General features: G+C 31.7%; 4 protein-coding genes across 5 annotated transcripts; all 4 read right to left on the minus strand.

Moving 5' to 3' along the window:
- Nucleotides 1–871: 871 nt before the first annotated feature.
- On the minus strand, nucleotides 872–2,369 carry LOC124944523 (uncharacterized oxidoreductase At4g09670-like). Its single transcript, XM_047484794.1, has 2 exons — nucleotides 1,845–2,369; nucleotides 872–1,755 (listed from the first exon to the last, which is right to left on the minus strand). The coding sequence occupies exons 1-2, from the start codon at nucleotides 2,304–2,306 to the stop codon at nucleotides 1,138–1,140; spliced, it is 1,080 nt and encodes a 359-aa protein (XP_047340750.1). The 5' UTR covers nucleotides 2,307–2,369; the 3' UTR covers nucleotides 872–1,137.
- Nucleotides 2,370–5,059: 2,690 nt separating this feature from the next.
- Nucleotides 5,060–7,501, minus strand: LOC124945255 (NAC domain-containing protein 17-like). 2 transcript variants are annotated; one of them, XM_047485653.1, is made up of 3 exons: nucleotides 7,136–7,501; nucleotides 5,819–6,955; nucleotides 5,060–5,596 (listed from the first exon to the last, which is right to left on the minus strand). In XM_047485653.1, the coding sequence occupies exons 1-3, from the start codon at nucleotides 7,317–7,319 to the stop codon at nucleotides 5,184–5,186; spliced, it is 1,734 nt and encodes a 577-aa protein (XP_047341609.1). In that variant the 5' UTR covers nucleotides 7,320–7,501; the 3' UTR covers nucleotides 5,060–5,183. The 2 variants fall into 2 exon arrangements, with proteins under 2 accessions (XP_047341609.1, XP_047341610.1); XM_047485654.1 differs by having other exon boundaries at nucleotides 5,461–5,729; nucleotides 7,136–7,500.
- A 3,246-nt stretch (nucleotides 7,502–10,747) lies between these two features.
- LOC124945369 (probable F-actin-capping protein subunit beta) lies at nucleotides 10,748–14,727 on the minus strand. Its single transcript, XM_047485795.1, has 8 exons — nucleotides 14,513–14,727; nucleotides 13,446–13,516; nucleotides 13,068–13,181; nucleotides 12,786–12,871; nucleotides 12,628–12,701; nucleotides 12,388–12,507; nucleotides 11,150–11,245; nucleotides 10,748–11,053 (listed from the first exon to the last, which is right to left on the minus strand). The coding sequence occupies exons 1-8, from the start codon at nucleotides 14,639–14,641 to the stop codon at nucleotides 10,973–10,975; spliced, it is 771 nt and encodes a 256-aa protein (XP_047341751.1). The 5' UTR covers nucleotides 14,642–14,727; the 3' UTR covers nucleotides 10,748–10,972.
- Nucleotides 14,728–15,459: 732 nt separating this feature from the next.
- LOC124910046 (tRNA pseudouridine(38/39) synthase) lies at nucleotides 15,460–22,170 on the minus strand. The gene is made up of 15 exons (XM_047450670.1): nucleotides 21,959–22,170; nucleotides 21,810–21,869; nucleotides 21,597–21,696; nucleotides 21,455–21,527; nucleotides 20,914–20,959; nucleotides 20,190–20,300; nucleotides 19,476–19,563; nucleotides 18,914–19,010; nucleotides 17,537–17,597; nucleotides 17,296–17,426; nucleotides 16,510–16,627; nucleotides 16,163–16,286; nucleotides 15,979–16,086; nucleotides 15,836–15,907; nucleotides 15,460–15,756 (listed from the first exon to the last, which is right to left on the minus strand). The coding sequence occupies exons 1-15, from the start codon at nucleotides 21,995–21,997 to the stop codon at nucleotides 15,686–15,688; spliced, it is 1,299 nt and encodes a 432-aa protein (XP_047306626.1). The 5' UTR covers nucleotides 21,998–22,170; the 3' UTR covers nucleotides 15,460–15,685.
- Nucleotides 22,171–22,855: the final 685 nt, after the last annotated feature.

Here is a 22,855-nt window from a genome sequence, read left to right on the forward strand (position 1 = left end):
GGTCCTAACTGTTGCTGAACTGCTAGACGTGGGTCTAACTGCAAGTAGTGGGATGCAACCGCCCACTATGCCCACGTTTTCTACCAATCTGAACTGCTCCCGAGATTTCCGCCACATCTGCCCATCATGCCGACTTTTCCGGGTCTATTCACAACCGTCACAAGTCAGCTTGATTCTTTTCTGTGCATACTCTCAATGCACCCGCCTTTGTCATCCCGCCTAGGTCGCACGCACGCGGCCACACTTAAGCTCGGTCTCGGCACTCCGCATCATGCCAAAACAAACATGCGTGCTAACATCCATCTCTCGGTCCTTGTATTAAAATTTGCGCCCCGACAGAAACTTTGGACACTTAGCACTCTGCAACTCAGGTGCCCATGCCGCACACCCGCGACATTCTTTTTAGGCAACTCTCGGTTCTGGCCCTCCGCAATCAAGCCAAGACCGAGGCCAACATTTAAGGCTGTAACAGTAGACACACTCTACGAGAGGATACGAAACTCCTTGTGCCCTCAGATCAACGAGACGCCTTGGCTGGAAGTTGAAGACAACCGAGAAACTTCACCCTGGTAATCTAAAGTGGTACGGGTTTTCGGTCGGTTCCCAGAAAAACAACCAGTTCTTGTGCTCGACCGAGAAATTCAGTCTAACATGGTTTTCGACTCTGAAAACCAGCGAGACATGAGACACCCTTCCTGACCAAAGAATCTCCACGTTGACCACGCTCGTTGACTCTAGGCCTTAAAAAGGAGTTCTCGCGTTATCTTAGATCTTAAATTGTATTTCTTCAAATGTTTATTCAAATGTTTATGTTTAGTGTAGATCAGTAAAGATTCCAACTTGACAATTTTTCCTTCCTCTTCAAAATCTCTTACTCAATGGAGCATAATATTGTAATACATTAAATAGAATCGAAAACCAGAAACTCCAATCAAACCCACGTCAGAATGAACGCACAACAGCAAAAGATGGAAGTTTAATTTATTATTCATGGCCAGTCATATGATCAGCGGCGAATTGCAGAAGAAGAAGAACACTTTTTTTAATTGAAACATAAGCAAAAGCAAGAGAACCCAACACTTTATTTTAACATAATTATTAAGTACCCATCAGTTCAAACTTCAAACTGGGATTCGATCAATTACCAACTTCAACCTCTTCAAAGCCATTATCAATGGAAGCTTTAATAGCATCAAGAACCAGCTGAGTCTTCCTACTGTAAATCGGCCATTTCTTCTCAGGCTTCGAACCACTTTTCACAGCCGCAACCAACCGAGAGATCTCCATCACCATACTCACTTCCTGCGGAAACTCCGTCGTCACAATATGCTCGCTAGGAGCCGGCTCACATCCCGTCATTAACTCCTTAAATCCACTTCCCGACGCAACTGTAAACGAACCCTTCTCCTCTTCAAAAGGAATCACAAAGTCGTTCACATGCAAATTACCTTTCGTTCCGAGTGCAGTTATGTCCGATGTCAAATTGGACAGGAATGAACAATGGAAGCTACCCACTTTCCCGTCTTCCCAATACAACGAAGCTCCGCAACCTAAAATCACGCCTGCTTCATTGATAACAGGTTTCTTCGAAGCTATGACTGTTTTAGGAAGCTCGTAGTTAGCCGTCCATAGAACGGCCCTTGTACAGTACCACCCGACGTCTCCAAGTGCACCGAGAGCATCCAGATCTGGCTTCACTCTGATGTTGTTATTCAGGAAATCCGATTTAGCCGCCAGTGTGAAGACGCTGTGTACCTGTTGCAAGCTAGTTAGATCCCCAAATCCCAATTTGAATTCTAAATTTCGGTCGTCAGAGTCAAAGCTACGAATTCAAAATTGATTACCGTATTAAGCTGACCAAAGCGCCGGGGATCGTCGAGGAATTCTCTCATCTTAGCAGTGCGAGGATTATGCATCCACATGGTAGCATCCATGAACTGAACGCCGTTTTCTTGGCAGGCTTGCAGAATGAGGTCGAGTTCCTTAACATTAAGAGCGACTGGCTTCTCGAGGAGGATGTGCTTCTTCTTCTGTGCGGCGAGGACTGCCCAGCGTACATGCAGACTTGTCGGAAGAGGAATGTAGGCGACGTCGACATCTGGGTCGTCTAGGACGGCTTCGTAAGTTCCGTAAGCCTTGGCGCCGGCGGGGAAACTGTTGTCGGAGGCGAATAAGGTTGCCTTCTCCTGCGATCGGCTTCCGACGGCGTGGATTACTGCGCCTGGAGCGATGTTTATGGCCCTAGATAGCTTGCGAGCTATATCAGCACATCCTAAGATGCCGAATCGGATGGGATTTTCCGCCATGAATGAAAGGTTAGCTTAGCTTAGACAAGGAAAGGATGTGATACTGAGAACGATGAGAGAAGACAAGTGTAATAAGCTTACTTATATAATAGTGATTTTAATTGAGTTTCTTTAAATATTATTTCTAATCATTTATTTATTTGTGTATCTAACTTCTTTCATGGTTGAAAATTGATGTTTTCTCGTCAACTTTGACGTTGATATACAAAGGTTTATTCTTATTTAAGTTTTCAAATAACTCAACAAAATTAATTATCATATCACTTTCTCTCAATAATTAAATCAATTAATTCATTAACAAAAATATTAAAATATCATATATTTTAAATTATTATTATTTATTTTATTCATATATATATGAATATTTTTATATCTTTTTATAAAAAAAAACATCATTATTTTCTCAAAATCATCATCCATAATCATTATTTTTTTCTCTTTAGATTATTTAAATAATCTAAAAGGAACAAGGCCTACCTCCATAATCTATTGGGTAAATTTTTTTTTTTACTTTTATTATTTTTATTGAACATTACAAAAATAAAAATTTATTTGTGTATCCTTTAGAAATATTAATAAAAAAATGTTATTATATATATAGGGATAGACAGTATTTTTTATTTATTTAAAAAAGTTCCCTGCATATTAAAAATAAAAATGAAAAAAATAATCATTTAAATATAACGACAAAATATTAAATGAAAAAAATAAAATAAAATTCCTAAATAAATTATTGAGCTCGTAAATATTCAAGAAAAATAATTAATTTATCCCTAACCGACTATATTGTTTTTCTGAATTAATTTAAAAATGTCGTAATAATAGTATTATGAATGATACGTCAGATGAATATAAAATATTCTAAAAAATAGAGACATAAATCTTGTGTGTTTAAAGTCCGCTAAATTTTGGTAATATGAAATAATAGAAAGATAGAGTTCTATTAAAAAAAAAATAGGAAATGAAACTTGCGAATTTTGAAAATGAATATGTTTCCAACTGACATAAATATTTATTTTCTGAGCAATAAGAAAAAAAAATATATTCTTTCCTGCTTTGTTTTCCATATCTCCTCTCCATAACTATTTTAAAAAATATGAAGAGGCTTAGTACACATTATTATTATTATTATTATTATTATTATTATTATTAGTCAGTCATATATAAACAAATATATATTTTTTTAGATATTTTTAAACATGGGATAAAGTATACATTTTTTAAAACAGTGTATTAAATGTTTTTATTATATATATATATATGATAAGATTTAATATATAATTTTATGAGGGAAGAAGATAAAATGTAATATATTTGTTGAGAGAAAAGAGAGAATGCAAGATAAGGTTTCTCAACATGTTTGATATGAGATTTTTCAAATAAATATTGGTTTATTTAAAAAATATGGAAGAGGGTCAATATTTTTTTATAAAAAATAAAATAAAATTAGTTTAAATAAATAATATTTTAGTTAAGAAATATAATAACGTGTGATTGATGATTGATTGAATTATTTAGATATTTAAGTTTTAATTTTTTTTTTTTATTTAAATAATTTAAAAGTTAAAGTTTATTCGCATACGATGATATGTATGTGATAACGTCAGCATAATTGCAATAATTCATGCAACTTGATGAAGGCTTCAAGATTTTGTCAGGATTTGTGATTATTATATTATATGGATTGTACTATTTTAGTTTCGTTTGTTTTGTTTTTCTTTTATGAAAACTTTCCAATGATAAATAATTTCCATTTTATATTTGAAATATATTTATTTTCAAGTACTGGCTTTTTAAAATAAATTAATAAGTCATTTTATAAATACTAAGGTCATGCTTACATGATTTTTTTTTAGCACAAAGAGAATAAATTGAAATTTGGTTAATTAATTTGATTCCATAATATTAATTTGATTAGAATTCTTCATTCCTCTTCAACCCTAAATTCACTTTTTATTTATTTATTTTTTTAATTCTTCTTAAACATTACACATTTTTTAGCAAAATAAAAATGATAAATAAAATAAGATTATTTACCTAACTTGTCCATTTAAGAAAAATATAAAATGAATAAAAGTTTAATAATTCTAGTATGTAAAATACAAAATATAAGTACATCTAAAAAAGCAATCATATTTCAAAAATAAATAGCAATTGAACTTTTAATACATACACAATAAGGCTTCTAAATAAAAAGGAAAAAGTATTAAATATCACAAAGTTTGGTCTGAATTCTTCAATTAGAAGAACTATGAATGATGTTCAATAATAATAACATTAGTCTTGTCTTGAATGTCTTCATACCTTTATCAACCTGTCATACTACAAAATAAAATTAATCAATTTATAACTAAAGATTCAATAAATTCCTAAACATTATTTAAAATAAAATGTTTATACCCATTTCAAATAGTATTAAATGTTTATGATACAAAACATTTGATATATATTTGCTAAAACATAATTTATATTAAAAAAAAATATTATATTATATATTTTTTAAATGTGAGGTTTTTATTATATGTGTAATAGCATACGACAAAAGCAAATCATTAGTAAAAAAACATGACAAAAAGAACAAAAAAACACACTAAATAGTTTAAAAAACTATCCCAAAAAGTAAACTAATTACATAAAATCAATCAAATATGTACATATGACCCTTTGACAAAGTGTTCCTAAGATGGATCAACCCCAGTTAAAACACAAAAATTAAATAAAAACTCAATAATACAATGATTAACAAGATCAAACAAAGAACATATAACTAATAAAATTCTTTCATTAGATTCCAGCCAATACTGGAAAGAAAAAAGAAAAAAACCAGCACCGCGAACGACAACATTCGACATTAATAATATATTACACATGAACAGGTCACGACAGGAATGGAAAACAACTGCCTAATAAGTTTTTAGACAAACATAAAATAGCAATAATAACTCCAATTAGCGAAAAACAGTAGTACATTCCCCAACTGTTATACCTGCTTCTGGATTTTCCTTTGTTGTTGTTGTTACCATCTTCATTCTCATTGTCGGGATTTCTTCTTATCTTAGCAGTTAACCTGCTGAAGCTCGACATCCTCTCAAACTTCTTACTAGTTAACCTACTCAAACTCGAGATTCGCTCAAATCTCTTCGTCACCATAACACTTTCCGCAGCTGAAGCAGGAGATGATGGAATGGAATCCACAAAGTTCCATACAGCAGATGAGAACCAAGAGTTTCCTCTTTCAATGTTCTGATTTTGGTTTTGATTTTGATTTTGATTTTCATCATAAACCACACCTAAAATAGTTACAAGAAACTTCTATATTAGAAAGAAAAAAACCCTACATAGATGAGTTCTTGATGCTGCTTGGCTCAAACTCCCTCTTTCCCACAGAAACAGAGTTTTTCGCCTCGCAGATGAAGATATGGTCTACGAGAAAGCGAAAAATCAAAAACAGAAAAACTAAAAGTAAAGCCGAGCATAAGAGTTCTTCATTCAGTACAAAAATTTCAGGTTACCTGAAACAGGAGTCTGTTGAATAATAGTCTCCTCAACATTAAGATTCTGATTATGGACCCACATTTGATCTTCAATGGGCTCATAACCATTCATCTGATTCGTAGTACACAATGAATAGATGTTCATCCATTCAGCATTATCCAGATTGCTTGCGAGTAAATGAGTATCAGGATTCGCCACTTCATTGTTCATATGATTTAGACATGGCTGTGAAGAAGCTTGCTCCACATATTCGCCGTCAACATGATCCGTAATCGAACTAAACACCATCCCTGAATTATCAGGTCCCATGTCTTGAATAAACATAGCTGCATCATGGTATAAATCAAGAATACTCAAACCATCAATCTCTCCTCCCGCAGGATCTGATGCATCAAAAAGATCATTCATTTCCAGATAATCTTCTAAAGGTTCTTCCTGAGCCATCTGAAACTGATCAATATCAGTAACTGTATTTGTCAATTCCGAATACTCATTAAGGTTGTTGGTCAACTGTGTATAGTCAAAGCATTGCTGGTTTGCATCAAGTAAGCCGATTTCTTGTCCATCAGCATCAACTTCCTCTGGAAAAGGAAACTCATTATTCAGCTCCTCAAGTAAAGTATTTTTTACACCATTCTTCAGCAAATCATCGAAATCATCAAGCAATTGGTTCCTTTGGCTAATAGTTGTATCCTGATCCTTTGAACATGTATTATCAAACTTCTTTCGAGATTTACTGCATTCAGCTTCTTCTACTTCTTCGTCGTCATCATCATCATCAAGCCACTCTTCTTCTCTGAACGGAGCTCCATACTGTTCTCCATTCTTTGGACCAGGTCCACTTTTCTTGTAAACTTTATAAAGAGCAAAGTATTCTTTCACTCTCTGGCATCTTTGTAGCTCCTCTTCATCCATAGTATATTCATGCATCACCCAGTCTGTTCTTTTCCCAGATGGAGCACGACCTTCGTAAAACACCAGGGTCTTCTTAAGGCCAACGGGGCGAGAATTACAAGTAATGATGCGATCTTTTCCAGTTGCTTTCCAATACCCTTGTCTAGTTGCCCTATTAGACCTTGCTCCATTTGGGTACTTCCTATCCCTGGGACTGAAGAAGTACCACTGTCTATCCCTACTTTTCAGCTTGGACACACCTGAATTCATCAAAAAAGATTATGATTAGATCTTGAATTGAACAAAAGTGGATTGAATTCAGTATAAATAAAGTTAATAATCAATCTAACCCAGAAACGAAGATCAACAAAGAATCAATCTAAATAATTAAAACAAGTCAACGGACAAGTAAAAATAAAGAATTATGATCAAATACGTACCAGGTAACTCCTCTGGATCCCATTTATAAACATCAGTCTCGCCGATTACGTCTGGCTTCAACTTCCGGCGACACATCTTTCTCTTGAGATAATACACAACCAATTCCTCATCGGTAGGATGGAACCGAAACCCAGGAGGCCAGCCCTTTCCATCGCCCAGACTAACAAGATCCGAAGCATCCATCGAACGAATCAATGAAATGAATAATAAAAGAAGTAAAAAATTCAACTTGATCGGGATGAAAGTGAATCGTGGGAATCGGAAATCGTGAAGATGATCGATCGTTCACCCCCAGATGGAGGCAAAACCCTAATCGTCGTGTAGGGGATGAGGGAGAAAGAGAGAAAACTTGGGGAAGAAGATAGTGGACTGGTCAAGTGTATGAAGTATATGGTAGGCGATTGGAGATTAGTCGCGGACGCGAAATTACCAGGAAATCAGTTTTTTTATTTTATCAATTTTGGAGGGCTTTTATCCTCTATACTCGATTATAGATAGAGAATACTATAACCGACTTTCTTTTTTTTTTGGTAGTTAATCGTTATTTTTTTACCATCGTTATTTATCTTATTTTAAAATAGATAAATGATTTAAACAAGTTATAATTAAACAAGGTTATAAATTCAGACTTGTGACATTTTTTTCTGAACATTGTCATTTATATTTATTTTTTTTGAGATTTTTGTCTTGAACATTATTACGTCTAAGAGAAAAAAAAAATTAAAAAATGATCATGTTCGGAGATTATTATTATTATTACTCTCATTATACCAGTGACAGAACACAAGTAAAATTCATCACATTGTTTTCGTTCCTAACTTAGTTGTCTTGTCAGTTATCACGACTCTTAAAAATATAAAAATTGAGGTTGTTTATTAGGGCAATTGAAATATCCATAACTTTAAATTCTTATGGTTAAAATTAACTAAATAATGATTTGTCTTAACGAATTTAATCGTATTTAACTTATTATCTATGTAATAAATAAAATAAAAGATTTATATCATTAATTTAATTACATAATTGAAAATTTTAATTGCTAAAATTGAGTTAAAATCATTAATTTGTTAAGATGATGTAGTTAAATTATTAACCATGAATATTTATTTATAATTGTCATAGTAGGTCGTTTGAAATAGTTTTATCAATTTAATCATACAAAAATTTAAATTATGAGATTTGAAAATAAAATGTCTAAAATCTCACCTGACACAATAAAAAGTTTAAATTTGACCCTTTCAAACTTTTAAGAATGTATACTTAAATAAAGTTAATGGTCTTGTAAATTAAAGAAATTAGCTATAACTTTATGGGTTTTAATATAATTTGTTTTTGTCTTTTATTAAAAAAATAGTTTATTGTATTTTTAAATGGTTTGAATAATTGGAAGGTTATTTTTATATTTGGAGCTAGAGTAAATAATAAAGGAGTGCTTCCCATTATATTCAAATTTATTGAATATAATAAATCAATTTAAGTTTATTTTATATAGGTTTTTTTTGGTTCTGGAATAGTTTCATATTCTTTTTAATAGGTTAAATGTATTATTTATCATATTTTAATGTTTTTAATAAAATTTAAATTAAAATTTAGTATATGATCTTATCCGGATTGAGATTTTTCAAAATATTTGATGAGATTATTTTGTTTTTTTATAAAAAAAATGTTTAAAATATATTTATATATAATGTTGAAATAAAAATAATAATTTAAAATAAAAATATTAATATTTCAATTAATAAATTAAATAATGTGATAATAAAAATAAAAATAAAATAATATTTTTTAAATTGAATTAATCCAATGAGTGATGATTAAATCATTTTTATGAGTCAATTTTTGCTTAGATTATTGTTAGTTCTTAATAATATTTATTCACTAAAGTAATTCAAATAAAGTAAAATAATGTTATATTATAAATTAAGAAAGTTATAAATTAAAAGACATAATAAGCTCAAATTTAAAAAAATAAAAATAATAATATTGAAATTTTCAAACTTAAGGTAAATAATTTTAAATTTTTGACTTAAAAGGATAAGTCTTCGGAGTAGTAAAATGACAAAGTTTAGATGTTAACCCTTGAATTAAGGAAGCACATGGTGTTTGACTATTATGACATTCCGTAATTGCTTACGTCATTTAATCAATTTATAATGTTGTTTTTTACTTCTTACACGTCATAACTATAATTTTAAGTTCACACTTGTCATTCACACATAAAAACAATATAAATTTGTAAATAATATAATTGCCATAAAATAGTCTATGTTTATAATTTTCTTTAAATCACACTATTATCATAAAATGAGCTTGTTTTAGGTTGAGTTATTTGGATTTTTTTTTAAATATTAATTGATGAAAGAGTAAATTATTTTGATTTTTAATTGGTTTATTTATTATAATGTTTATTTTTATTTAATATATAAATTTTATAAAATAAAATATGAATTGATTACTTGAGTTATTTTATAATTTAAAAAACCAGGTATGATAAGATGACTTTTGATAAAAAAAAAAAATACAACATGAAACCAGATCTCATAATTTGATTTATATAATATCCTCAAATAAATTATAACATTTCTTTTATGATATTAAAATAAAAAGACCATGCAAATGATTAATTTGATTCTATAATGACCTAAATCTTGTTTGATGTGAGATTATTTAAAAAACAATGTATTAAGTTAAATAATTTAATATTTTTATCAATGATTTGAAAAAAAAACTAAATAACCCACATTATTATTTTGAATCATGGTCAAATAAAACATTATCTATTATTCATAATATTTCATCATTAAATTCAAAGAATAATTTGACTAAGGGACTAAATTAACTTAGATTTAAAAAAAAAAATATATATATATATATAAAGTCCTTTGAAAAGTACATATCAAACCCGCTCTTAGAATTGTTCCGGTCAGATGACCTGATATTTAATATTTGATTTTTTAAAACAAAGTATTGTTTGATAATTCAATTAACACTAAGTGTCCAATGTTTTAATCATAATTGAATAAAAGATATTATTGATCATAGAATATACCACAAGTGTCCAATGTTTTAAAATGATTTTAGTTAGTTAAATATTTTCCTTAAGAGAAAGTTGTACAAACATGTAGCTTCTAGGTAAGGAGGATTAATTCTTGACAATGACCATTAGAATGTTATATTTAGCCATGAGTGTTTACTGTTTAAGGGTAATTTGTTTTGATATTATTATTTTAAGAAGTGTGTTTATTTGGACTAAGTTTCCAAATAAAACAATTCCTTTTAAAGTAATCAATGCCAAAGATGTCTATAATAGCATCCTCCTAAATAAATATATGAGAAATTAAACTAATCTTAGAAGTTTCTCAATGATGTCAGTTTTACTTTCTTTCAAACATCAAACAAAATACAAAAATAACTGTTCTTTCTATAAAATCTAAATTTTAAATAAATAAAAAAATATTATAATAATTCAACCAATTAAAAACTAAAAAAAGACTTTGATTTTTAAAACTAACATCAAACAAGTTCTAAAGTCAACCTTATCAATGAAAATAATATCTAGGGCTTGTTTGGACTAGGATTAATAACCACCCTACATTTTAAGAGGGGAAATCAAAACATAAAACTTTTGGATATTTTTGTTTCTTTTCTAAATTTAACTGAAAACTTTGTCAAACAGTGAGACAGATATTCTTGAAAATTCTCTCATATTCACAGGGAAGCCAAAAACAAGAAAAAGGAACACTACCACAATCTTACGAATAAAGAACGAACGAAATGGCGAAATACATAAAGCAGATGCACTCTTTTTCTCACCTTCAATATTTAAACAATGCTCGTCAATTGGGCATTCGCATTTGCAGGAGTTCTGCGGGTGGTCTCAAAGTGCAAACCATCTCTTGTGTTTTGCCAAAATAAACCTAGAATTATCGGCAGTTAAAACATGTTATATTTGCCATCGGGCACAAGTTGAAAAACTTTCAAAATTCACAATCTTGAATCAAATAAGTATTTACCTGATCTAATGAGTTACGCAGTTTGCTCTCCATTTCTTCTATCATTTTTCCCATGTTACATAAATGACCTTCTGAAACTGATAGATTCATGTTCATCTGTTGGAAATATGAAAGGAGGGACTTAAATAAATGATTAGCATTTAAACTATCTATAGAAATGTAAGGCAACAAATACGAGTAATAAAATTGACGCAAACATGGAAATATCATCAATGCAAATCAATAAGAAATTGGAGGAAATTAGAAGGCAACCAAGTGCATGACTAAATGTGGAACGCGCCTTTCCAGTAGTTTGGAATAACTGACAAAGGCAAACAAAATGATAGAAAGAGGCTCTCGGGAATATACTTCGTAAAAGGAAATATTTTTAAACATTTTTTTTAGTACATCGTTTAGAAACAGCATATAAAAAAGAATAGACAAGCAACCCATCCAGAGTAACTCAGTGGTAAGAATATGAGGCTGAGGTCTCATGTTTATTTTCCGCTATACCTTCTTCTTTCTTAACTCCCCAAGACAACTCAAGTAGAATGAGTCTCGCCTAAGAAACCAAATATCTCAGGTTCGATTCCTAATAAAAACTGTTTTTTGGAAGTCGGGGTAGTGCAAGCTTTATCCAAAAATTAAACCGAAGTTAAAAAAAATACAATTCCACCTAACCTCCTCCAAGGAAAAATCTAAAAAAAGATATTTTGTTGCTTCAAAAAGACAAGCATCTTGATATCACCTAAGAGCGTGGTAAAGATGATGACAACTGCATACATTTTTCTACCAATTACAGTTGAATAACAGTTTTGTCCAGTAAAATCAACTAAAGCAGCATTTTTGATTTATTAGAAAGATCAATATGCTCATGTTGGGTTAACAAGACATAATACATGATACTACTACAATCAGAAAATCAGTTCTTTTTTCCATCCTCCTGTTTTGCTTTCATGCAATACAGTTGCTGGATGCTTGATTATAACACAAAATGTATGCTTCTTATCCTGAACACCAGAATAAGCATTCTTGACTGAAACAATCTAAGAATAATATCCATTTTCGTCCATTTCCAGACCTAAATAGACCATAGATACTTTTCATAAACACTGAAAAATACAGGTTCTAGTTTATCTTGACCAAAGAATTTGAACTTATTTTATTTCTGAGACCAGGGTTTTTTCCCTTCAATCACGATGCTTTCAGTGGGAATCAAACTTGAAAGAAAGTGAACATGAGGAAGTAAATTGGATTACCTGTCTTCGAATTGACCCAGACAGATTAAATGAGCCGGATGAATCATCCTTTGTAGTCATTGAAAGCATGACAGTGCTTGTTAAACAGTAGTGTGCCATTCCATCATCTTCTCCACTCACCTGTTAGTTGAAGAAATATATCATATAAAAGTTGGATTAGTGGTATGGATGGAGAATCAAACACAGTTGACATCTCTATTTGCTACTTATTCATCCCTTTTCATTTGATTAAAACCTTACCTCAATAACATGGATAGCCTCCCATGCTCCTTCCTTCATATTACCTCTTCTTGCCTGTCCCATTTTGGGGCCCTCTTCACAATTTAACACAGAGAAAGAGACGTGTAAATAAAAACATATAACTAACTTCATTTACAATCTTCAACAGAAATGCATACCTTTCTTTATCAAGAAGCATGCCACAAATCCATCCTTAGCATCGTCTTCCCACAAGTATACAGATGAAATGCCACCTTCATAATACCTACCCATTTGTTGGTTGAAAAAGTTGTATTAAACAATCAGAAATAAAATATTCAATAAAGAAAGACCTCATCCTGGCAATTCCATGGCAAGATGGGAAGAAGTCCAAGGCGGAGTAGAGACTACATTCTTTCAATCATTTATATGAAGAAAATAATAAATAAAACCTGTAAGATGAGATAGGGAAAGGACCTAACTGGTCACAGTAAATAGCAAAGATGTCATTTGCTTCTATCTCAATTTGCCTCAACTCTGGAGATGGGTAGGGTGCATCTTCCAATGATGGATGATATTTATTTGACCAAGGTGATCTATGAAAAGCAGTGAAAAAGTAAAGATACTGTCATTAACACTTTAAAGAGAGAGTGAAGCAAATAAGATAGCTAGACAATTAAATGTGGAGAAAAAAATCCACAAACACTTGAAGAGATGACGATTTTGTGCTTTCATGATATGTGGTGGTGCAAAAAATATGACTATAGACTGAAAGTAAACAATCATCACGTGTCTATTATATTTATCCATATTATCATTTTGACCAACATACTTTTGGTAAGAAGCACTTCAAACGTTACCTATAGGAGTCTGCATCTCTGTTGTATTCACACAATATGAACTCTTTTCCGCTCTCCACATCACGTAAAATCTGCCATTGCAAACCCCAAAATCATAAAAAATCCATACAAGGCATGTTAGCCGTAGGAAGTCAGCAATGTTATTGATAATACATACGAGAATTTGATTAGCACGTGTAAAAATGCTTCTTAAGGAAAGAAAAATAAGAAGAATTAAATGACTGACAATATATGGAAATAATCGTTGGTTTTTACACTACCTCCAGAAAAATGAATTGAATTCAAAAGCTAAAAAGAAAAGTCCTCACAGTGTTTTAAACCTGATACAGGTCAGATAAAAATATCCAAATTCAAGAACTTATAATAAAACTACCATTTTCCAAAGCAATAACTAGTTCAATCAACTGATATATAACCAACCAAAAGTAATAGAGCGTTGAATACATTGCTCAATTCTCTTCTAACTTCAAAGTCTATAGAGCTTTAGTGCACATAACCTTGTATCTCATAAAAATAAAACAAGATTGCAAGAAAACAAGTAACCAATGATTCAATATGCTAGTTGGTCTTTGAAACCCTAATCTGAGTCTTAGGCTCTTAAGAAAAACTCTGTTTGTGATAAATTTGGCTGGTTCTATCAATAAATCATTTGATCTTTTCCCAATATGCTCTATCAACACTCAACAGCCATTGATATTGTATTTGTATGTTGTAACAGTCAGATACAACACCAGTAGAAACAGAATTTTGGATTGCTCATAGTCTATTGAGATGCATAACAAGTAGCTCATACTAATCTGTTGAGTTCTGATTCATATGCATCAATAATCTAGAAAATCCAGATATAGATAGCAGCGTAATGAGCTACCAAAACTAAACAGTTCTTATTAAAGGAGAAATGATAACAATTAACATTTCAAACAAAATTAACAAATCAAAGACTTAATTGACAAAACTCTTAGCAAGCAGTTGAGATCTATCTATATATCTATCTAATCTAATTAAAGAGAAAGAAAGGATAAAAAAAAGGAGTTGTATAGAAAATGAATGAATGAATGAATGAAAACCTGAAGAGGCTGATCGACTTGAGAGAGTAGATCTGAAGAGTGGTCCGGCAAGAGGCTTAAGAGAGCAGAAAGCGCCGTCTCCGTATGCTTCGGAGGCATTCTTCTCATCAGTCCCATTGCCGCTTCCATTTCAAGTTCGAACCGGAGAAAGGTTTTCAGAGAGAGAGAGAGAGAGAAAGTCTTAAGGCGCCTTTTGTTTGATCCGATTTTCCCTCGCGGGAGATGAATCAGATTTTTCTTATTTCCTTCGCTTCTTCGTGGGGGACCATTGTCTTTCTTTCATTACTCTTCTTGCATGCGTTCATACAACAACCACTAATTATTACAACCGTTCGATATCATTTTCCAACGTCTCAGATTTCTTCTTCTCTCTCTCACTCACTCACTATCTTACTCAATATATTAAATTACAAAATATAATTAAAATTTGAGAAAAAAAATGTAAAAAATGAATTTTCACTCAAATTGGAGCCTAATTGATATATTTTAGACATTTTTTTTAAAACTCATAAATTAAAATATGTATTGTTAAAATAGTACAAAATTAGATTTTATTTTAACGGTTTCAAACAAAATTAATTTATTATTTATGTGACATCTATAAATAAAAACAAAATTAATTTATTATTTATGTGACATCTATAAATAAATAATCCATGTCATTATTAAATTACAGTAAATTTAGAGTTTTAATTACAGATTTCAGAAAACCAGTAATCAAAACCCCGACTTGATTAAAATTTGATATGTTATTTATTTATAAATTCCACTTATATATAATAGGTTAACTAGTGTTTAAAAGATAATCTTGTTCGATAACTTTAACAAAAAAAAATAATAATAATAATAATAATTAAATTAAATTGAAAGTCTTGAAAGAAAATATTCAAATTTGTCAATTCGAATATTCTAATGGGTTGGGGGGAAAGCAACATATTAAGATTTTCAAACTTTTTTGAAAAAGGTTATGATGATGGTTAATGAGGAGTTTGATTAAAGTCACAGCTAACTGCATATGCCCATATGGGAGTGAAGGTCCACAACAAGTTTAAAATGTCTTATCAAATCAAATAATTGAACTGTTCCTTTCTCTTTATCTATAAGCTCCCACAAAAAGAAACTACAAAGTATAATATTAATAACTTATATATAATTCAATTGTTACATAAACTTTTAACTTAATGGGTTCTTCTTCTTCACCTTAAGTTGTGAGTTCAACTTCACGCACCGCTCCTCGTACGATGCTGCAGATGTTAAAGGCATTAATGATTCATTTTTCGAATATAAATTTATCATAGAGTTTAAAATTCATAAACTACTCACGCTCGGTGGGCCGTAACATTAAGGGGATATGGGAAGGCGGTTTCTTTGGTTTATCTTCCAACAAAATTTCATCTGGATATCATTAGAACTGTATTTAGTGAGAACCGCAATAAAAGATGGTATATAATATGTGATATGTTTACCATTCTCGCTAAGCGAACAGCTTAAGAAAGCCTCGTGAAATATAGCAGACTGAATTTTGTAAGACTTGCATTCCATCTCTAAGTGGTCAAGCAATGCTTTCCTTGAACCTAGTAAACATAAGCCAAGAACAAAATTCAGCAATCAAATTGAGAAAACAACTTTTAATCACTTCCAATATTATACCTGAAGAACATACAAACTTGAGAGCCTCAAAATTGCATGATTGAAGCACCAATGGGATCTCAGGAGCCATTACATATTGAGGTTTCTTTGGAATTTTTTCAGTATCCAACAATATCTCAATCAACTATAAAACCAAACATCATATAAATCCATATGAATATCTAAAAAATGTAGTCAGCATTAAACAAAAATTTTTCTTCTAGGACTTAAAGCTCATATCGCCCATTAAATTTGGAAAAGCGGCGCAAAATAGATGCATTTAATATTAAGGAAGAAATGTGTCAGATATGTAAGCAATTACACCAAACAAATGAATGACAAACAATTGCGAAGATAGAAATACGCACATCAGGAGATTCAAGGCCCTTCCCAATGAGAAACAAGACGGCAACAATACACCTGACCTGGTGCCACAGAAAAGCAGTACCTTTGATTTTCACAACCCATAGCTGATCTTCATCAAATCTACAAATAAAAGCAACATGAAACTTAAGCAATGACAATAAACTATATACATAGCAGTCTTTCTTCCCAAAAACTATATCTGAAACCAGCAACCATATTATTTTATTTAGGTCAATACGTTCACCATTTAACAACAAAATCTCCAAATTACCTCATAATTTTTTCACTTTACAATAAAAAACTCTTTCATCAATCCCTGAACTCTATTAAGATTAATTTTATCTAATCAGACTTTCTTATTTCATATCTCGATCAACATCACTATAATCATTACTCACTGTCTCTCTTCTACATTTTAGGATATTTGGGTCCAAAAAAATTCCATACCACTCATTCCACAACCTTAAGGACCCAATAAGATAGAAAGGAGGTAGTGTTTGAAATTTTGGCATAAGATATTTTAAAAAGCTTTTTTGTCGTCTTTGAAGAAGAGTTTCAAGAATGGAGCCTATGCCAACATAAAGTTCTTCATTGCCTAAGAATATGTACATACAAATTTTACTCTGGACCAATGGACTCTATTTCCTCCCCTCCTCAGATCCAAAGGATTAATAGGCCCAAGGATACTGCTGAAACTGTTAACTATGTTCTATCTTACAGCACAACGAAATATTCCAAACTCTTTAATGAACAAGGAAATGTTCAAACTCTGTAGTGTTCCACTCAACCTTTCAGCGCAAGGGAATATTTTGAATTCTGTAATGCACCGTTTGAAGCTGTGCACATTTGCTGCATCCATTTTACAAAAATTTCTGAAGTCGTGTTCCCCAATGAATTTCTTCCCAGCATTTTCCATTGCCTGTTAAAACAAGAACTGGAGTAAACATATTTTCTCCTTGACAACACTAAAAGAAGAAAGGCATAAGTTCCTTCATTGTGATGCAAAAGAAAGGAGTGTAGAATGTCTACCTTTATATTCAGATTTTCTCTCCAGAAGAAGTACTTGTACTCCCTGCTCAAGCAACTAAACCTGTATGAAATTTTTTTTTATTAAGTGGACTAGAAATAATATAAAAAACAATAGGAAGATTTTAGATTTCCATTCAGAGAGGAAATAGAGGCAAGAGATGACACTAAAACCTTTTTTAAAAGTTAAAACTTGCATACATTTGAAATGTCACAAAATATTACAATACAAGCTACAATCCAAAGAAAATAAGAAATTAAGAGAGAAAAACTGATATCTTCTTTTCGGTCAAATAATGAATTTAGGTCAGCTTACACCGCACTGTACTAACTCGTCAAAACTTATTTGCACAAACCCATCTATTGAAGCTGCACACTCCCATTATCACCTAGATTTCAATCTTGAATTAATTTTTAGGAGATCTAATTTTCTTAACGTCATCGGAATTCATTCAACTTGCAATCTTTCCGAGCTCATTTTCTAACATTTGATTTGCTTTTCTTTTTCATCCTGGCGTTATTTCTTCAATCTCCAATACAATCATTTGCAAAAAAATAAACAAACCTTGAAGTCTAAATATCACACCTCATCTATAATAGTTACATTTCCGACTAATCCTACTAACCAACTTCTAACAAGAAATGCATAGGTCATAGGACAATTAGAACATGTCCATAATGTTGGTACGAGAGAGAGTTAAGGGACAATCACATGAGTACAAGTGACACTACAAATTAGAAGAATTAGATAATTATGTTTATTATTAGTACATAGTTATTGTTGTTTACTTAGTTAGCCGGTTGGATAATTATGTCTAGATTTTTATGTTATTTGCTTTGTTAGTATTTGATTTTTATTAGGATTATGTTCAGTTTTAGGATCATAGTTCTTTGATGACATGCAATTAGGAAAATAATTCTCTGTTTCTCTTTTGATTTTTCTTGGCCTCTCATCTCCCTGCTTGGATTATCATATATTCTATGACCTAGGGTTTGAACCCTAACATATGCACACAAATAGAGTTCATGTTAACTAGTGTTTAACACTAACAACCACCACAAAAAATAAATAAATAGAAAACATCTTTAGGTCTTAACGAAATCTCCTTCATGACATTAACAACTAAGAGAAGGAAGAGTATAATGCAATATAATGTACAGTTATTACATTTGTATAGATAAATAATAGATAGTTTTGATAATTAGCTCATTTTCACAAAAGTGGAGTACATAGTCCTCTTAATCGGTGATACATATGGCGAATAAGTTAAAACTTAGGCCTCTAAATAGAAGATACAGAATGAATAACTAATTCAAATGCAAGAAGATGATCACAAGAAAATCAAGAAGAGGAAGATTTACAAAGCTTGACAAACAAACCTTGAACTGAAATCAACTGGAACAGGACACCATCCCATAACTCGAATATCCTTTGGAAGCTCTTTATTCAGTATTCTCACGTAATCTAACTCCCCTTCTGATGGAAGGAAAGAAAAAGCAAGCAAGGAAAAACCAATCAAACATAAGAAATAATCAATTAGCAACAAAAAACTGTCATAAACTAAGTTGAATCTCAAAACACTCTACAATAAAGTATCAGATTGCACTTTTCCAGGGAGATATTCAAAGCTCTTCTGGATAAGCCTGCTTGGCATAATGTGTATGTACACGACTTATTTACTGATACAAAAAGGTTCCATAACCTAGATAACCATGAGACATTAGTCAAATAACTGAAGAATTTTCCCTATGCCTTCATTACTTGAGCAGCACCAACAACTCAAGCAAATACATGGATGATATGCTATTTAACAAGCATGGAGTAACAAAATATCCAATTGGTATGTTTTTACATAGAGCACAACATTTTCCAAGAATTTACTCGAAATGACAAACCAGATAGCTAGAATAACTATTTGAGAGGTCAAAGAAATCAGCGAACCGTAAAGTTCCTTCATCTGAAATTCCTGAGGGCATCCACTTCCCGTGTCTGCGTCATTGAGTTTTGATCTTAAAAAAAGAGAAATAACCTGCACTAAGCACTTGTATTTAAAAAAAAGAGAGGAGAAAATGTGCTTTACAGGTTATTTCAAAGATACATGATAAAGCCCAAAAGGACACCAGGCTGCGCTAGAGAAACACAATGCCAATACCTGTACTTTTTATCAAACCAAGAGACAAACAACCTAAGATAAAGCATACAATTCCCCGAATAAAATCAGGAAATTTGAACCAAGTTGCACTAAACAACTCCATGAGAAAGCATATTTTGAGATCATTCTTAGAGATTATATTATCCAGACAAGAAGCAATTCTTCCAAGTGTTTTCTTGACCAAAGTATCATAAAGGTGCTTCCAGCCCACATCTGGTCCATACAGAGAGTGACACCCTTAGGACTTAGGAGAAACAATAGTAGATAACTGATTGGTCCATACAGAGTGACAGCACTCAAAGGATGTTTCTTTTTTATGATGTTAATTGGTATTGGAACTAATGAAGATAAAATATTTGTATTGGAAATATAAAAGTAGATAAGAGTTGTTAAGAGATTATAATATTTTAAAGATGTTGAAATCACCTAGTGATCTTAAAAGGGGAATACGGAGTACACTGAACTTACTTTCATTTACTTTTTGCTAATTACTCTGAACTTACTTGTCCAACAGATGAAACACCCTTATCAGTTCTGCCACACCTTGAGTACTGCAAATCCTTCTTGGTACCATCTATGAGACGTGTCTTCTCAAGAGCTCTAAAAATTTCTGACTGCAAAACATAAAATCACTTCAATAATCATTTTCCTCAAATATGGTCTTGAACCTTGAGTCATTTACTCAGTGCGCATTTCCAGAATTATAGATATTTCAATCAGTTGCCTTAAGATGTCTCCTAGAAACATGATGTTCTACAAGCATAAACTATAGTACCCTAGTTAGGCAATCTGAACAACTTGACTAATAAAATACCATACTTCCATTCTTGAAACAGTCAATTTATCAAACTTTTTCCTCTAGGATTTTATTTATTTTCATTAGCCATTTCACAAGCTTTCCCTAAAAGTAGGTCATTTAGTGTATATGATAACTTGGCAACCGCCCTCTACAATTCACAACTGCTGCCACTCACTAACATGCATTGGACTAGTGAGGACCCCATATAAGTTCATGTGGGGGTATTGTAAACTGGAATTGCAGCCCGCACAGGATCCCTGAGTAGGCACACTGCCGAGAAGGATGTTAGTTAAAAATTTCTCCAACGTCAGGACTACACATGAACACTCTCTTGTTGGACATCATCTATGTGTATAAGAAATGCACCAGGTAAGATGGTACATGAAAAAAAATGATATGCCATTGAACTGTTGCCTACAATACTTTACCTCAATAGTTGGATCCATTTGTCCTTCTGAAGCAAAACCAAAAAACCTACAATGAAAAATATAGGTCCTTATGCTGAGACGAAAACAAACAATAAAGATTCTTTTAACTGCACCAAGGCTAATGGTAAAAGAAGCTAATGCGTCCAATTTGTAGTTGAACACTAAACCAAAACAAACATAGAGAAAAACAATCCATGTCTCAATTGCATCTAAAACAAGTGCAATATAAATGTAGAATGAGTTAAATAAGGCTCAAACAATAGTAAATCTAGATATATATATAAGCACGAGTCAATGAAAACACTTATTTCAATAATATTTTCTAGGGCACTGCTTTATAATTTTACAGTTTCCATAAACCCTTGGTATTGAGACTTATACAGTAAATGCCATTACATTGTTATAATACTTTTCTATTTCCAACAATGACATTACATGTATATCGCCAAAACTATGTATCTTGTTATAAACTTATAACTTCATGTATAACAAAGAAGATTGATGATAGTGGTTCATTTGACGGCGCCAGTTACAGCCTTACCTCTGACCAAAATACATTACTTTGAGGGCAACATATCTCTTCGAGTATTGATGCATGCTCCTAATTTTATTACCTGCATGATAATAGTAACAGCGTTCAAGCTCTCCTTCTTGGAAAATGACCTAAATTTAGTAAAATTGACTGAAACCTTTGACTTTCTGATTCATTTTATCATCAGTATGCAATTTCAGTCCTTGTATCTCCTCTGCCGAACCAATACCAGTATCCACATTTCTACATTCCTGATTCAGTAAATTTGTAAATGTGTGAATTTTGTTCAACATATCTATATATTTCTCTCTTACATAGAAGGATAGTAAAACTCATTTAATGCGTGTATTTATGCTTAACTGACCTTAGAACATTTGCAATTTGAGAGAAGAGAAGACAATCTTGCATTCTCTGACTCCAAGTCCTGAGAAGATGAAAATACAATTATTCAGGTATTGCTGTATGAAACAGAATGATGTTGTAAAAGAAAGAGGCGAGAAATGGATGAGGAACCTTGACTCTGAGTCGAAGAGAGTCGAGTTCGGATTGCATGAGCGGAGCGATGAGCGACTAAGATTGACTTCTGATCTTCGGCGGTGATGAATCGTTTTGTGTTCGGAAATTTGCCGCTTCTCTCTTCCAGTTCTTGAAGCAGCAGCCCTCCACTGATACGGCGCGTTTCGCCGTTCGCCGTCGCTGTGACAGGCTTTGGACTATAGGGCTGGTTTGATTCGAGCTTACTCTATTTGAAAATTTATCGGTAACACGGAATTAATATATATATATATTTTTTTAATTATGATTCTTAGTTCATTATTTTTTTTAATATTTAAATTTCTTGATTTAGTTATTATTTAATGCAAATTTTTAATTGTAAATCACTTTAATAAGACAAATGGGGATAATATGTAAAATGTTTGTGCAATTAATTAATTATATTTATTTTTGTTTCAATTTAGTCCATAAACATTTTAGGATTAATTTTTGTTTAAAATATACACATATTCTTTGTATACTTGCCATATAATTTTTTATTTTTTTAAATTTTCCCACAAAATCTCTTACATTACATTAGTCTTAAGATGACTTATTTAACTTCATTGTTTCACTCAAATTTAAAAAAAAAAACGAGGACCAGGACATTACTTATTGGTCTTTTTATATTTAGATGGGTTTTTTTGTTATGCCATAAAATTATCTCTAAACAATCGATGAATACTCAGGACACAAAAGAGAGATCATCTTGTCGTCGTCTTAGTATGTAACATTGTTGTTTGAAAATGAAAGGTAATAAATGTATCGTCGTTTAAAAAGAAGCTCAATAGTTTAAATACATATGTATGTAAGAGTTTTGTCTAATATTTAAAAAATGGATATAACAAATATAAGAAGAATCTATCATATTTTAAA

The sequence above is a fragment of the Impatiens glandulifera genome, chromosome 7 (genome assembly GCF_907164915.1).
Source record: "Impatiens glandulifera chromosome 7, dImpGla2.1, whole genome shotgun sequence".
Lineage (NCBI taxonomy): Eukaryota > Viridiplantae > Streptophyta > Magnoliopsida > Ericales > Balsaminaceae > Impatiens > Impatiens glandulifera.

Excerpts from the sequence above, each read along its gene's own strand:
- LOC124910046 (XM_047450670.1), bottom strand. The coding sequence starts at position 21,997 with ATGCAATCCGAACTCGACTCTCTTCGACTCAGAGTCAAG. Across the intron at positions 21,870-21,958 it reads CTCTTCGACTCAGAGTCAAG|GACTTGGAGTCAGAGAATGC; the intron begins GTTCCTCATCCA and ends TCATCTTCTCAG. Across the intron at positions 19,564-20,189 it reads GTGTTTCATCTGTTGGACAA|GTTATTTCTCTTTTTTTAAG; the intron begins GTAAGTTCAGAG and ends TGCTTAGTGCAG.
- LOC124945369 (XM_047485795.1), bottom strand. The coding sequence starts at position 14,641 with ATGGAAGCGGCAATGGGACTGATGAGAAGAATGCCTCCGAAGCATACG. Across the intron at positions 12,872-13,067 it reads TTTGCTATTTACTGTGACCA|GTATTATGAAGGTGGCATTT; the intron begins GTTAGGTCCTTT and ends ACAAATGGGTAG. Across the intron at positions 11,054-11,149 it reads TGCGTAACTCATTAGATCAG|GTTTATTTTGGCAAAACACA; the intron begins GTAAATACTTAT and ends CGATAATTCTAG.
- LOC124945255 (XM_047485653.1), bottom strand. The coding sequence starts at position 7,319 with ATGGATGCTTCGGATCTTGTTAGTCTGGGCGATGGAAAGGGCTGGCCT. Across the intron at positions 6,956-7,135 it reads GGATCCAGAGGAGTTACCTG|GTGTGTCCAAGCTGAAAAGT; the intron begins GTACGTATTTGA and ends TGATGAATTCAG. Across the intron at positions 5,597-5,818 it reads TCAACAGACTCCTGTTTCAG|GTGTGGTTTATGATGAAAAT; the intron begins GTAACCTGAAAT and ends TAACTATTTTAG.
- LOC124944523 (XM_047484794.1), bottom strand. The coding sequence starts at position 2,306 with ATGGCGGAAAATCCCATCCGATTCGGCATCTTAGGATGTGCTGATATA. Across the intron at positions 1,756-1,844 it reads GCTTTGGTCAGCTTAATACG|GTACACAGCGTCTTCACACT; the intron begins GTAATCAATTTT and ends AGCTTGCAACAG.